The sequence below is a fragment of the Syzygium oleosum genome, unplaced genomic scaffold, assembly GCF_021117445.2.
Source record: "Syzygium oleosum isolate NSW1041296 unplaced genomic scaffold, Sole_v2.1 Sole_v2.08, whole genome shotgun sequence".
NCBI lineage: Eukaryota > Viridiplantae > Streptophyta > Magnoliopsida > Myrtales > Myrtaceae > Syzygium > Syzygium oleosum.
Window position 1 is genome coordinate 1,352,594 of NW_026607492.1, and position 14,067 is coordinate 1,366,660.

The 14,067-nt window shown below is 45.4% G+C and overlaps 4 protein-coding genes and 1 non-coding gene across 7 annotated transcripts; 1 reads left to right on the top strand and 4 right to left on the bottom strand.

The window, feature by feature from the left end:
* Positions 1–152: 152 nt before the first annotated feature.
* Positions 153–2,721, bottom strand: LOC115672721 (50S ribosomal protein L27, chloroplastic). Of its 2 annotated transcripts, XM_056313710.1 has the most exons (4): positions 2,654–2,721; positions 2,227–2,555; positions 606–707; positions 153–516 (listed from the first exon to the last, which is right to left on the bottom strand). In XM_056313710.1, exons 2-4 carry the CDS (start codon positions 2,536–2,538, stop codon positions 337–339), a joined length of 594 nt encoding a protein of 197 aa, XP_056169685.1. In that variant the 5' UTR covers positions 2,539–2,555; positions 2,654–2,721; the 3' UTR covers positions 153–336. The 2 variants fall into 2 exon arrangements, with proteins under 2 accessions (XP_056169685.1, XP_056169684.1); XM_056313709.1 differs by lacking the exon at positions 2,654–2,721 and having other exon boundaries at positions 2,227–2,647.
* Positions 2,722–4,510: 1,789 nt separating this feature from the next.
* Positions 4,511–6,006, top strand: LOC115672717 (probable methyltransferase At1g27930). The gene has a single exon (XM_030594628.2). It carries the CDS (start codon positions 5,004–5,006, stop codon positions 5,937–5,939), a length of 936 nt encoding a protein of 311 aa, XP_030450488.2. The 5' UTR covers positions 4,511–5,003; the 3' UTR covers positions 5,940–6,006.
* Positions 6,007–6,083: 77 nt separating this feature from the next.
* On the bottom strand, positions 6,084–6,164 carry TRNAL-AAG (transfer RNA leucine (anticodon AAG)). The gene has a single exon. It is a non-coding gene; the product is annotated as a tRNA-Leu (tRNA).
* A 524-nt stretch (positions 6,165–6,688) lies between these two features.
* On the bottom strand, positions 6,689–10,568 carry LOC115672719 (uncharacterized). 2 transcript variants are annotated; one of them, XM_030594632.2, is made up of 8 exons: positions 10,361–10,567; positions 10,190–10,230; positions 9,094–9,151; positions 8,435–8,528; positions 7,922–8,006; positions 7,779–7,844; positions 7,210–7,319; positions 6,689–6,937 (listed from the first exon to the last, which is right to left on the bottom strand). In XM_030594632.2, exons 1-8 carry the CDS (start codon positions 10,446–10,448, stop codon positions 6,925–6,927), a joined length of 555 nt encoding a protein of 184 aa, XP_030450492.1. In that variant the 5' UTR covers positions 10,449–10,567; the 3' UTR covers positions 6,689–6,924. The 2 variants fall into 2 exon arrangements, with proteins under 2 accessions (XP_030450492.1, XP_030450491.1); XM_030594631.2 differs by lacking the exon at positions 6,689–6,937 and having other exon boundaries at positions 7,194–7,319; positions 10,361–10,568.
* A 1,085-nt stretch (positions 10,569–11,653) lies between these two features.
* LOC115672716 (ribonucleoside-diphosphate reductase small chain) lies at positions 11,654–12,841 on the bottom strand. Its single transcript, XM_030594627.2, has one exon. The coding sequence runs from the start codon at positions 12,769–12,771 to the stop codon at positions 11,776–11,778; it is 996 nt and encodes a 331-aa protein (XP_030450487.1). The 5' UTR covers positions 12,772–12,841; the 3' UTR covers positions 11,654–11,775.
* Positions 12,842–14,067: the final 1,226 nt, after the last annotated feature.

Genomic DNA, 14,067 nt, shown 5'->3' on the forward strand with positions numbered 1-14,067 from the left:
TTCCTACGATATTGGTTCTGTATGTTGATCGAGTCTTGACGGAGACTCTCTCTCTCTCTGTTCAAGTTGCAAGAGGAAATCCAAGGACGAACAAAACTTGAGAAAGTTATTTGATTTTATCTGTGCATAAAATGAACGAATCATTATCACGATTAGGAATATAATACCGACCCTAATAATTAAAGCAGAGATGAAGGTTCATCAGCATGGAAAGAAAGATCATAAAATCAAGGCATTTGAGATCATTGTACAGCTTGAAAGAAAGCCTCGATTACTAAGGACAGGAAAAGCGCGGCAGTATCAACAATTTTTTTTTTTTTTTGGTCAAACGCAGTATCAACAATTTGGATTGCTTTCTGCAGTATCATCAGCTGAAGCTAACACTAACTGGGGTTCAGCTACAATGCCTTCCTTTCTTGCTTTTTTACGTTCACGCTGCATCCTGAAGTACTCTCTCTTTCGTGCTCTATAGCTATTCGGGTTCTCAGGCTGAACTTCTCTTGGGTATACGCTTATCTGTGACTCCGACAAAAGTAAGAACATGTCAGTCATGTAAAATTCACCGTCTCTCAAGTGCGTAACGTAAAGTTTGTCTTTGACTCGACCTTCTTCTTGTCAGGCCCGAACTTCTCAAATTTGACTAGTCCATCGATCAGAGAGAAGATGGTGTGGTCCTTTCCGAGTCCCACATTCTTTCCTGGATGGAACTGAAAGAGTTTCGGAGAGAAATTTAGAGTGCATAATTATTAAATGGGAGTCATGCAATCAGTGACTCCTGAACATCAACCCATAACAGGACACTCGCATGAATAAAATGCTTAAAGGACAATTATTGATGTGAAATTCAAACTGAAGAAGCGAATCCATAACGAAGGAGAAAATTGGCTACCTCTCAACGACTCCCTTATTAGACATTATTTTTACACACAGGCCATCTGTTACCTTCCCTGCAAGATGTTTGCTCGGCTCTGAAGCAGCAGCAACCCGAGGACGCAGCTCTGCAGGTCATCATCCCTCACTAGTAACTTACTATCGAAAAGTAAAGGTCCTGTTATGATAAGAGTAGCATGCCAACTCCACTATGCTTTCTACACTCAGTTTCTAGCTTTCCTCCATGATTTGTCCACAGGGCGGAGAAAGTTATTTGATTTTCACATAGTTCTTGACTAATCCATTACCACCAGCAGAGAAGTCGAGGACATTTGGTCAGACTAATTGCACAAAGCTAATTCCCTCTACATCTTTGAAACAACCAAAAAAAATGCCACATAGATACACAAGCCTAATCAAAAAGGAAAAAAGATTTATTCTTTCACTTGGAAGCCATGCAAAAATCTCATTGAAATAATCTATTTCTTTTCAATTTGACCATAATATCTTGTTAAATCGCTCGTTCAATTAGTATTCTCCATATTATGCCTTTAAGAGGATTTATATTACTTCAAAAGTAGCTGCATGAATGCTTCATCTCCACTCACCTAGACAATCATGTTAAGGAAAATACAGAGATATATATTTGCAGCATACACACTTTCAACACCAATTTGCTGGGAAACAATTATGGGACACAAGGTTTGACATTAAACTGCCCAGACATCTTCACCAAATGCACACCATAGTAACCGGCCCACATGTTGTAGCCACAAAATCAACTCCCATTGATTCTATTGTTGATGAGAAATTGTTAGTTCCAATTAAATATGGATCACACACATAAGCCAGAACTATCCAATGATTGATAGTTGCTCAGGCCATTCATCGAAGCAAAGGCAGCGCCTATTCTCACTCAAGCTCGAACTCTCATCCAAGACAAGATCACCAAGTGCTTGTTTCCATAGGAAGATGTTCACAATCAGTCTCGTAGTTTTTTTTCCAATGACCAGAATCTGTATTATCCACCACAAGAGCAGGATATGAGGATAAGATTATCATCTCATTCTGCAGACTTGAGAACAACACATCCTTCGAAGCCCACAAAATCTCAACTTTGACCACTAAACCCCGTTCTATTCAATCATAAGAAGCATTCCTAACCTCCTTAAATTCCAACACATGACGGCTCTCCTCATGAAAAAATCAGAACCAACTCAACAGTAAAACACCACAGATAACAAATATTCAGCGAACACAATCGGCTACGAACTCGCCATCTCACTGCGCAAGCAATTCACACGATCATTGCCAACCCGAATTATAAATTTAACACAAGCAAACGACTCAATTTACCTTAGTACCACGCTGGCGCACGATGATAGCCCCAGGCTTCGCGGCCTGGTCGCCGTAGATCTTGACGCCGAGCCTCTGGCCTTTGGAGTCGCGGCCGTTCTTGGTGCTGCCGGCCCCTTTCTTGTGCGCGCACTCGATGGTGATCACCGGGAACTTCACCGGGCACGAGACGGACAGCTTCGAGGAGGCGGCGGCGGCGGCCACGGGCCCGAGGTCGCCCCTGGCGAAGGAGGCCGACGAGCTCGAGCGCAGGGAGAGGCCCCGGAACGACCCCATCAGGTTCAGAGCGCCGAGCGAGGTTGCGGCGGCCATGCCCCTTCTCCGCGTACCTGCAACGAAATCGAGAGGAACTTCGGTGAGCAGTCAATGGCGGTGACGCATTGGAATGGGTTCGAATTTCAGTGCCTTTGAGTTTGCGGTGGCACACCTTATCCTTCGGCGGGTGCTGCTTGCTCTTCAACGGAGGAGAGGGAGAGAGGGAGAGAGAGAGAGAGACGACTGTTTTGTTCAGACAAAATGGTGGCTGTGTTTGGATTGGGCTGCAAGTGAGATGCGGTTCGGCCCAGGAATATATGGGCCGACAATGACGGGTCGGGTTTGTTTTCTCAATTTTTCCTTTTGTGCTTACTTTGATTCTCATTTACTTCTTTTTTTTTACATGAAAACGGGTTGAAGCCGAAGCCGAATGCAAAAATTTAACATCGTAAATTTATTATTCCTGTTTTATCACCTAACAAAACATGAAGTAATTCTGTAGGAGGTAATGAAAAGAAAACTAGTATCCAATCGCTTATTGATTCGGAGTTAGCAAGCCGATCAGTAGAACGGTTTCCTTCCCGAAAGTTATGTTACACTTTAAACTCAAAGTGAGAGCTCAGCAGTCTTCTGATATCTTTAAGCTAAGTAGGGTTAGCATTATCATAATATGGCTAATAGATATGGCGGTTTCCAATTAGTTAGTGCATTATCAATCATAAGCTATGGCCTAATAAGATCGGGATGTGAGAGCTGGCTTTCCAACTCGAAAGTTATGTTGCACTTTAAACTCAAAGCGAGAACGCAGCAAGTCTTCTAATGTCTTTAAGCCAAGTAAGGCCAGCATTATCAATCATAAGCTATGGCCTAATAAGATCAGTGATGACTTTAGAGTCGATCTTAATTATGATCTTATGAAAACCAAGTTGTTTTGCAAAGTTGATTCCGAACCACAATGCCTAAACTTCTACTTGTGTTGACGAACATATTCCTACGAATGCGGCAAAACCACCAAGCAAGTCACCCCCTTTCATTTCTAAATAAACCCCATGCACCAGAAGTCATGGGTTGCTTTTAGAGGCCCCTCAATTTAATCAACCCAAAAGGTGGAGGATCTCATTTGACCAAAATCGAAGAAGTGCATGGTGTTATTAACTGACAAAGCTTTAATTTGCCCAATTGTCCGAAGGATATGGCTTGAGTTTGTCCCACAACAATATTTGGGCGAATTCTTCTCGATGAGTTTGTCACAATGGTTGAATTCAAATCTTGCAGGTAAAGGGCGATCGAATTTTTATCATGATTGGAGCATAACTTTTAGAGTAGGTGCGTGGCTTTTTTAGCAACGGAGAAACAAATCACTTTTCCAAGATAACTCTTTTTTTCCTTCAAATCCGGTACAAGTGATTCGATGATTCTCATTCTCTTGGATACTAAAGAGTGAAGTGAAAAAGGGCATACCTATAAGAAGACATACCCGATAGAAAAATACGGGTATTCAAGTATATGATGCTAGATACAAATGGGTATTCGGATAGTGACCCGCGAGGACGGCTCTTTGGCTCGATGTATCATTTCGTAAGATTAGAAACATTAATCGTGGTTCGGGTATTTAACAGAACTTGTTTGCTTTGTTCTGCATCGAAGAGGATTCTTCTCTTATACGTTCGAAAGAAAAGCTGTTTCGTATCATGTTCATGCACGTCGCGCATTGTTAATTGTTCAATTTGTGTTGAATCCGTTTCAAAGAAGAGAGGCCCTCCTAGCGATTAAAGTCGATGATCATTTATACGCACTTTATACACATCATAGTCGAGTTCCGCCCCGTTTATTCCGCATGCGCGTTCTTTTTGCACACGAGAGATAATGGGTGTTGATACAACGTAACAAGGATCTCAATCGCCGCCGCTTGGATTAGCAAACTGCACCGCATCATTAAATGTCGACATTAGATGTGGTTACTTGCCATTGAATCATGGGGTCACATTTAATTACTCAGTAAATTAGGAGGATCCCCAGAGTAAATCACGTACCTAAACAAGTTGGGCCCAAAATCCATTCAACCAATCTACCCCACCCAAGCAAGAATCAGAAGCCTCATAACTATAGATAGTATATACCGTATTTAGACGCGTCGAAACGCATCATATATACGTTGCTGGTGCATCGCATCCTTTCAGGTTTTCTTTCCTTTTGCCCTTTACTCTCTCTCTCTCTCTCTCTCTCTTTTCTCTCTCTATCTGGGCATAAAGTGAAGTGCCTAACAAGGCCATGCACATCGATCATCGAACGTAACCCTCGTTTCCTCCGCCCAATCCACGATGAGAACCTGAGAAGAAAACTACTGCTCGTTCTCCCTGAGCGTCAGCGTCGCCCCCACCATCATCGATGCGCGACGCCCCTCCTTTCTTTATAAGTATGTCGATTTGATTGATGAATCCCCGGCAGGCAGGCAGGCAAGCAAGCTCGACGACAACCCGGAAGAGAACGAGCTCTCTACATAACGCCAGGATACGTGAATCATGTTCGATGAGAACAATAGGGTCGACATGAAGAAACGCCATTTCGACTCCGACGCCAAGGGCCGACGCCACCCTCTGAACAGGCGCTGGCTCCTCGCCGTCTCTGCCGCCTTCCTTGTCGCCGCGGCCCTCCTCCTCCTCCTCGCGGCCACCGCCATCGTCCCCGGAGGGGGTGCCGCGTCGGCGTCGTCCTCCACCGCCGCTGCCTCGCTCCTCCGAGACCTCGCCGGCGGCAGGGGCGGCTCGAGCTACGACCCGACGACGCCAACACAGCTCCAGGCCATCCTCCATTACGCCACGTCGCGGGTGGTCCCGCAGCAGTCCCTCGCGGAGATCAGCCTCTGCTTCAACGTTCTCCGGGATGCCGCCCCTTGCAACTTCCTCGTCTTCGGCCTGGGCCACGACTCCCTCATGTGGGCCGCCCTCAACCCGCACGGCACCACCGTGTTTCTCGAGGAGGGCGAGTCGTGGATCCGGTCCGTGCTCACGAAGGCCCCGTCCCTGCACGCCTACCACGTGCAGTACCCGACCCGGCTCGACGAGGCCGACGAGCTCCTGGCCACGTACGGGAACGAGCGGGACTGCATGCCCGGGCACGCCGGGTTGGGGAGCGAGAGCCGGTGCCGGCTGGCCCTGCCGGGGCTGCCGGAGGAGGTGCGGGAAAAGCAGTGGGACGTGATCATGATCGACGCGCCGAGGGGGTACTTCGCGGCGGCGCCGGGGAGGATGGGGGCGATATTCACGGCGGCGGTGATGGCGAGGGGGCGGGCGGGGGAGGGGACGACGCACGTGTTCCTGCACGACGTGAACCGGCGGGTGGAGAGGACGTACGCGAAGGAGTTCCTGTGCATGAAGTACAAGGTGGAGGGCACGGGGAGGCTCTGGCATTTTGAGATCCCGCCGTCCGATAACGTGAACGCTACTCGATTCTGTTGACGACGACGACGACATCTTTCTTATTCATCTTTTTTTTTCCCAGTTTGGGTACCGTCGGCTTCTTGTTGTTTACACCATACCATATCGCGTTGAGTTCGTGTAGAGAAATAAAAAAAAAAATTAAAAAGAAGAAGATGGGAGGTGTGTGGAGAGTGGGATTTGAACCCACGCCCTTTCGGACCAGAACCTTAATCTGGCGCCTTAGACCAACTCGGCCATCTCCACCTTACCGAAATCTGATTTTCATCTACTAATATTGGTACGAATTGCATGACCTTTTGCTATCGATTCGCGCGCGCTGGGTAGCCACGAGAGTCAGCGTGCTACTCCTGGTCCTGTATAACTGGACCCGAGCTGGTGCATAGTGCAACATCGGGTTGATATTGCTGCTGGTGCTGGACTAATCAAATCGATCGGGTTGGAATATCTACTACAAATGCTGTCCTTGTCATAATGATGTGTGATCTGTAAGAGCGAACTTCCAATCTTAATCAAACGGATTTGCAACTTTACGAAACCCAACCGTGTGGTGGATTGTGGTTCTCCGACAGAAGACAAACCAACTTTCGGGGATGCCTACATGGATCCGGTTATGCTTCTCACCGTGAATATTTTGTGCTCTGGATGGACTAGTACTCCGAGATATCTCTTCGTAGGATCCGCCTACCAACTTAGGCTCATTAAACAGCGGTTTTTAGCTTTGTTCGGGATTGAGATTGACTCGAAACAAGGCTTGAACAACCACCGACTTCCCGTGACACGAGTAATAATTGCTTATATATGATATCCATCTACAAGGTCTCTTGTCAAATGTACATGGCAGTGCCATGGTTAACATGCAAGTCTAAGAATTTTAACACATTGTAACATCGGTCACCTGGTTGCTTCAGGTGACAATTTGAACCAAAAGAACAGCGCTAGAACCAGACAAAAAAGCAAACCAAGCAGCGCTGGAGCAGATTAACAAGTCATTGTGCTGTTCACCTCAACTTGCTACCCTGTTGATCCAGTAGGAAAATCATCAAAAAGAGAGGGAAGGGAAGGAGAGAAACTTGCAAAACAGCACACCATACATGCCGTATTGAATCAGGTCCGAGATAAGAGTAAACCAATGACAAGATGAACCCACCAGCAGAAATTAAAATCATGTTAAAATATTGAAAGGCTAAAAGAGATTCAGGCAATAACCGCTTGTCTGAACACGATTGCAATATGATCTATCCTTCCAGATGTCAATCATTGATGAAGGATAAGTTAAACTGGATTGTACCTTGGCGTAAATAGAGGCGATACCCTTCTTCGGACAGTCTCTTGAATTTGTTCTGGTGACAAAACTGATGCTTCACTGTCAAAATTGCAATTTTCTATTTGCTGCCGCAACTGTTAGATCAAATAAACTAGTGAGCTTTGAGAGGAAGAGCATATCAGGGATCCGCAAGGATTTATTAAGTGAGAAAATAAGCAGAATAAGAACCCTAAATTATCTTCTGGTTTTGACGTGAGAACTCACAGAAAGCAATTATCGCACTTGTCAAAGGGCAAATTCACGCTCACAGTAATAATTATGCGTAAGACCTTTGTTCTTGGAACTGATTTTGCCAGACCATGTAAACAACACAACAATGAAATGGAGAAAACTATGAGAGCTTCACTCGAGTTCTTTCACTCATTGGCCTTGAGAATATCCCTCCAGCTCTTTTCTTTTAGGTAATAAGCTGAAGTAGGTTCTGGGTATGTCTATATAGTGATTTGATCTGGTTATGCATCGCATTTATCAGGTTAATGTAGATGATCCATGACAAAGCGTAAATGAACAGAGAGTAATATACAATCATTTACCTTATCAAGGATTGCTGACTGATCGTCGAGGTTAAATTGGCGCATGTACTTTAGCATCTCCAATTGCTGTAAGGTAGATTCATACTTTTTTTCATCAGTGAATAACTTCAATGAGATTGAACCACAAGTTTTCGAATTATGACCTGTTCCTGCAGTTTCTGCTGATAAAGCATTCTTTCTGAAAATTCATCTGGCCCAAATTCAGCCTCATCACAAGCCGCTTCTTCCCTGCCCCATAAACAGAAAGTCTTACCAACCACTTTTTCCCTGTCAGAGATGCAAGACAGACACCTTTTCATCTCTAGAATCTTCCTTCTCTTTATCATTAGCTTTATAATTGCTTCAGTTAGCAATCTTTTAGCAGGATAATGCAGTAAGAAGAACTATTGTTTCTTCACTTTTTACTTTGAATTTGTACAACTAATAATGGAGCGGAGTTAATGGTGGCAATTTCTTTCTAACTTCATGCCTAACGTGTCCAGATTAAAATAAAACTGCACAATACTGCTCATAAACACCAGGCACATGTAATTGGTGATTCAGCACCTTGGGAAATGCTGCCACATCATAAGTTCCCAATGTGTGTGCGTAAGTGTTATGCACACGGAGAGAGAGAGAGAGAGAGAGAGAGAGAGAGAGAGAGAGAGAGAGATTACTTTGCAACAAATTTATAGAAACGAATCATCAAATCCCGGTCATTCTCATAAACCATGTTTACTCTTCCCAGGCATGCTATGCCAAATCTTGGGTCTGCACGAGAAAGGCAGCACATAATTCGCAAGTGGCGACAGCGAAGCACAACTTCCGCTCTTCAACGAGCTGCTAATGTCAAATCCTTCACATATATTGTGCGTCAGTGCAAGAGAAATAAATCCAAACGATATTGACCCTGAAATATATCAAGTTCCTCACTAACAAACTTCAGCTCCAAACTTCAGAGAAAGGCAGTCATATCGAGCTATACTCCATGCAAACTTGTGCAGGATTAGAATCAGACTCACATGATAAATATTGATGAGCTTACTATGGCTGCTTATTTTGGCATATCCAAGATTACTTCCCAGAAAATTTCGAAGAGAAGCGCAGTGAATGACTTAAGGACTAAAATATAACCATGTTGTGAGTACATCCAAGAATAAACTCGGAGAGGGAAAACTAATCTGTTTGATCTAGACACGGGAACATACTTCCAGTTTAGACCATAGATGTCCTTCCAGAGCTAGCTGTTCTTTAGTACATTCATAGGCATCTGAAACCTTTCAAAATAAAAGACTGAAAATGACTAAAGAGTTGTGTTTCCAGTAAGAAAACTCACCAATACCCATCTCCTGAAATATTTCTTCTTGGATTTCTGTAGTCACAGCAACAGCTTCCTGCAGATTGCAACTTACGTTAGGTTATACACAAACTTAGTGCCATCACTTCTCAACAAATCACATCCAAAATAGCCTCTGTAGACAACCTGATTTTGTTAGTAAATCAAATCCATAACATGGTCTAGGTACCAACAAGAATCTTCTCAAGCAATTTGTCGAGTTCTACAATGGAGCCCACATGCAATAACACCTTGAGCTAATTAAAGCATCTACAATTGCACCGCAACCTTCTAGCCAAAAATTTCATGAGGATCTTTCTACATTCATTTCGTAAAAGTACGTCATGATGATACATTTGTGAGAGTAAAATCCCACTTGTATAGAATGACAAATTAGAAGGAGAAAACGAGAACAACTGTACTTAGCAAGAAGAGCCAAATGATTTAACAGTTGAACCTTCAGATGCTTTGGACGTGTTCATTTTACAAGAGAAACATAATAGCGGTCAGTCTGAAGCTTTCACGGTTAGTAACAGGAACAGGGGAGGTTAACTTTGAAGAGATGTCCTTAAGACAACAAAAATATCACACAACGACAGATACCCACATTTCACTATGAACAGAAACTAGAATATCCTCCCGAGGTTGGAATAACACCAGTCTACTAGATGTCCAACCAGGAGATAATTTCTCCATTCTATGGACAAAAATAAGACTCCAATCACCAGCCGAAACAGAGAGAATCTGTAACTCGGCGCAAGGTCCACAACTAATTCACATCTCACATTGAAAGATTGAGCAAATTGGTCACATCAAGCACAAATGAGAACATCAGCCTATGATATCGAACACATTGCACGGGAACCAAGCTGCAAAGGGCTGAAAGCACGCCCCCATTCCTCTCGGGCCTTGCCGAGAAATCCAGATAATGTGGACAAGTAGATCAGCACCCAGGAAGCAACTCAAGGCTCACAGCAAACAAGCCATTCGAACAAGCAGTCTCCATCATACTAAATCTAGGCAAATGCGAGGACAGACCGACAGGAACGCACAAATCGCCCAGCGCCCAGAGAGAGAGAGAGAGAGAGAGAGTTACCTGTTTGTCCTGCACAGCATCCGAAATCCGCTGCTTAACATCTGCAAGCACGAGAGAGAGAGACAGAGAGAGAGAGAGAGGGCTCATGAAAACGGGAAGACCGAACTGTGGAGGAAAAGCAAAAGAAAAGCGGAGGGGGAGAGAGAAGAAGAAGCTGGAGTGAGATGATACCGGGCAGAGAAGCGAGGAAGGAGAAGCGGTCGAAGAGATGGAGGAGCTGGTCCTCGGACAGCATCCCTTGACTGCCCGACGACGCCATTGCCGTTTCCCTGCACGACCTTCTTCCTCGATCAGAAGTTTCAAAATTTGTGGCGTAAAGCACACGGCTGGGTGGGAAGAGCCACACCGCCCCCTGGTGCTGGTGAAATGGTGGTGGTGATGTCATGATGACGCGCATTGGGGTTTTTTTGAGTGACGAGGCCGCGAAAAACCTCTGAATTCACTTCGAATAAAAGAGGGGAAAATTCGAAAGCAAGCGCGGCTTTTGCCTTCTTATTAGTTTTTCAATGGGTTTCTATTATCGAGGCAATTTTTGCTTTTTACTTGTTTTTACTTATGTTCTTTTCCTAAAATATCTTATCGGTTTTATTAATATTTTTATCCATTTTTTTTAACGATTTTGATTGTCGAAATCGTTGTTGAGATTTATCTTTTCTTATATTAATGCTTTAGCCAATTCATTTTCTTTATCATTTTCATTTTTTTAAAGAAAATCATGAGGAATAGAGAAATTCATATGAAAAAAATGAATTTTGAGTACTACACTTGCCCGTTAAAGTGAGATTTCTCACGGATAATTCAACGATCATAATAAAATGAAAATACATGGGGTGATCTAACCTTTCGAAGTTTATATGTAAACCACCTTAAAATTCAAGAGAATTTGGTGCCATTTCTCCTAATTACGATTCCAAAGGAACCCAATACTCTCCGAGGACAATTGATATTAAAACTTTATTAATAAATACCCCCAGAGAACTTGACGAGAAAATATTAATCCGCATTATAATTTGCGATTCCATTTATGAAATGCTGAACAAATAACATATATATTCACTATTCAATATTCTTTAATATGCATTAAAATTTATTTTATGAAGCCCCCATCCTTGAAGATTTTATCCCATTGGTCTCGTAAGCACAGGGCCAAGGAGAGGACAGCGTTGCTCCTCCAAAAAATGTCGATTTTCGCATTAATCTCTGTCCTCCTTCAACAGTTTTACCACACGAAGAATAGTTTCTCAGATAAAGTTCCTATTTTCCGAAATTAAAAATCAATTTTTTGCAAGAAACATTTGATACTTTTCTTAAAATGCGATTAATTTCAGGCGAATTATCTGGTCAGACAGTCTTTTCTAAAATGCAATTTCCTCCAATTTTGTTTCGCTCTCACCTCCCCATTTCTCATACCCACAATTTCCTTCGGAAAATAAATATAAAAATAAAAAATAAAGAGGGGGACCATTCACAACGAACCGGCTTTTATCATATTATCATTTCCCAAACCAAAACAACCCGAAAAAGAGAATGGAAAAAAAAAAAAATTAAAGACAGTATTTGGTACAACGCGCCCCAGCGCAAGACATCTAAAAGTCCTCGTCCATCTTGAACACGTGGCTGCCGCCGTCGCCGTTGATGCTGGACATGACCGAGGCCTTCTGGTACTCCCCGACCCGCTTCTCGAAGAAGTTGGTCTTCCCCTGCAGCGAGATGAGCTCCATCCAGTCGAACGGGTTGGCGGCGCCGTACATCTTCCCGCAGCCGAGCGCGCCGAGGAGGCGGTCGGCGACGAACTCGATGTACTGGGCCATCAGGTCCCGGTTCATCCCCACCAGGGCGCACGGCAGTGCGTCGCAGACGAACTCCCGCTCGATGTCCACGGCCTCCCGCAGGATCCCCCGCACCCGCTCCTCGCTCGGCCTCTTCCGCAGCAGCGAGTAGAGGAGGCAGGCAAAGTCGCAGTGGAGGCCCTCGTCCCGGGAGATGAGCTCGTTCGAGAAGGTGAGCCCGGGCATGAGCCCACGCTTCTTGAGCCAGAAGATGGCGCAGAAGCTGCCGGAGAAGAAGATCCCCTCGACGCAGGCGAAGGCGAGGAGGCGCTCGGCGAAGGACTCGGCGCCGTCGATCCAGCGGAGGGCCCACTCCGCCTTGCGGGCGACGGCGGGGACGGTGTCGACGGCACGGAAGAGGCGGGCCTTCTCGGCGGGGTCCCGGACGTAGGTCTCCAGGAGGAGGCTGTACATCTCGGAGTGGATGTTCTCGATGGCGATCTGGAAGCCGTAGAAGGCGCGGGCCTCGGAGAGCTGGACCTCCTTCATGAAGCGGACGGCGAGGTTCTCGAGGACGATGCCGTCGGAGGCGGCGAAGAAGGCGAGGACGTGGGTGACGAAGTGGCGCTCGTCGCCGGTCAGGGCGTCCCAGTGGCGGAGGTCCTGGGAGAGGTCGACCTCCTCAGCGGTCCAGAAGGAGGCCTCCGCCTTCTTGTACATCTCCCAGATCTGCGGGTACTGGATGGGGAACATGCAGAAGCGGTCCGGGTTCGGGGCCAGCAGGGGCTCCTCCTCCTGGACGATCGACGGCATCGTCGTGTCGCGCCGCGTCTAGGGTTCTCGTCTGGTTCGTCGGGTCGAGGGGAGAGGAGAAGAGGGAGAGGATTTCGGGGGGGCGGATTTCTTGATGGATTTTGGGGGTTATGGGGGGGTGGGATTTTAAAGGGAGGAGAGGAAGGGCGGGTGATTTTTGAAAATTTTGGGGGAAAGCTTGCGCGAGAATTTTGACGTTTTTTGAGCGTTGTTTCGAAATTGAAAAGAGGCTTGCGGGAGAATCTTCTCGAGGAGTCGAATGTGGGTGGCGCCGCGGTTGTTGTTTTGGGCTCTCTTATTAATCTGTGGGATTGTACGCCGTGGCGATGATTATGTTAGGGTGTATGGATGGACTCGAATGATCCAGGGACGTGATTCTCTTTTTAGCCCCTTTTTGGAGGGATTTGGGGGAGAAATGAGGGAAATTAGAATTAGATTTCTTACGGAATCCGAAATTTTTAGTGACGATGTATCTTTCTTCTCTTGGCCTGAAATCATTAACTACTGATCTTTGTAATGTTGGCGGGGGGGGCGATCTTCTGCAGTCGCGCAAGTAGAGGGAGGGACTTCGAAGTTCGGGATGGCACGCTCTTTTCGTGGGGAGAAGGGAGCTATGACGACGGGTCGTTGTCCACAAGCGAGCGTCGCGCTGGAGCGCGGCGGTGGGGCGATGGCTAGGGTTCCCGCGCTTCCCCGCGCGAGTTGGTCGGGCGGGGAAAGTTTCTCGGTGCCCACGGGCCGGTCGCCAGCGGTCCGTCTCGCGAGGCTCATATGGGCCCGGGCCTTAAGAAATTCGATTTCTCTATCTTTGAATTAATCTATTCTAAGACTTCAAACGAGAATTAGGATTAATCTTTATCTGAAAATCGTATTAAAGAAAACCTCAGTTCATCGTATATAAAGAGTTCCATCGCAATCTAAACCGACACAGCAACCAGAGAGATCATCTCCATATGAATCTCATTTTCAACTCTGTCTCTCTCTTACCGGCATAATCATGCAAGAGTGCTTCTGATTCAATTTCAAGTTTCCGGTAACATTTCATTGCACAAGATTTACGGACCACAACTTGATTTTGGAACTCAAAAGGCCTCCGTTAACCTTCCACGATGGAAAGCAATATTTAGGTCCGTTTGTTTCGCGGAAAACATTTTCCTCGTTTTTCGGTGTTTGATTTGCTTAGGAAAATGTATCGACAGAAAAAGACTTTCTTGCCAAATCTTAAATTCAAGAAAATGATTTCCTCTTTAAAAGAATTGGAAGACGTTTTTCAAAATATGACTAGTTATTGACGAT

What these genes read in the sequence shown, in the direction of transcription:
- LOC115672719 (XM_030594631.2), bottom strand. Translation starts at nt 10,448, where the DNA reads ATGGCGTCGTCGGGCAGTCAAGGGATGCTGTCCGAGGACCAGCTCCTC. An exon ending in TTCTATAAATTTGTTGCAAA is followed by an intron (nt 8,007 to 8,434) that starts GTAATCTCTCTC and finishes TTTATGGGGCAG; the next exon opens with GGAAGAAGCGGCTTGTGATG. An exon ending in AGCAGAAACTGCAGGAACAG is followed by an intron (nt 7,845 to 7,921) that starts GTCATAATTCGA and finishes TCTACCTTACAG; the next exon opens with CAATTGGAGATGCTAAAGTA.
- LOC115672717 (XM_030594628.2), top strand. Translation starts at nt 5,004, where the DNA reads ATGTTCGATGAGAACAATAGGGTCGACATGAAGAAACGCCATTTCGAC.
- LOC115672721 (XM_056313710.1), bottom strand. Translation starts at nt 2,538, where the DNA reads ATGGCCGCCGCAACCTCGCTCGGCGCTCTGAACCTGATGGGGTCGTTC. An exon ending in TGCGCCAGCGTGGTACTAAG is followed by an intron (nt 708 to 2,226) that starts GTAAATTGAGTC and finishes AAACTCTTTCAG; the next exon opens with TTCCATCCAGGAAAGAATGT. An exon ending in TCGGGCCTGACAAGAAGAAG is followed by an intron (nt 517 to 605) that starts GTCGAGTCAAAG and finishes TCGGAGTCACAG; the next exon opens with ATAAGCGTATACCCAAGAGA.
- LOC115672716 (XM_030594627.2), bottom strand. Translation starts at nt 12,771, where the DNA reads ATGCCGTCGATCGTCCAGGAGGAGGAGCCCCTGCTGGCCCCGAACCCG.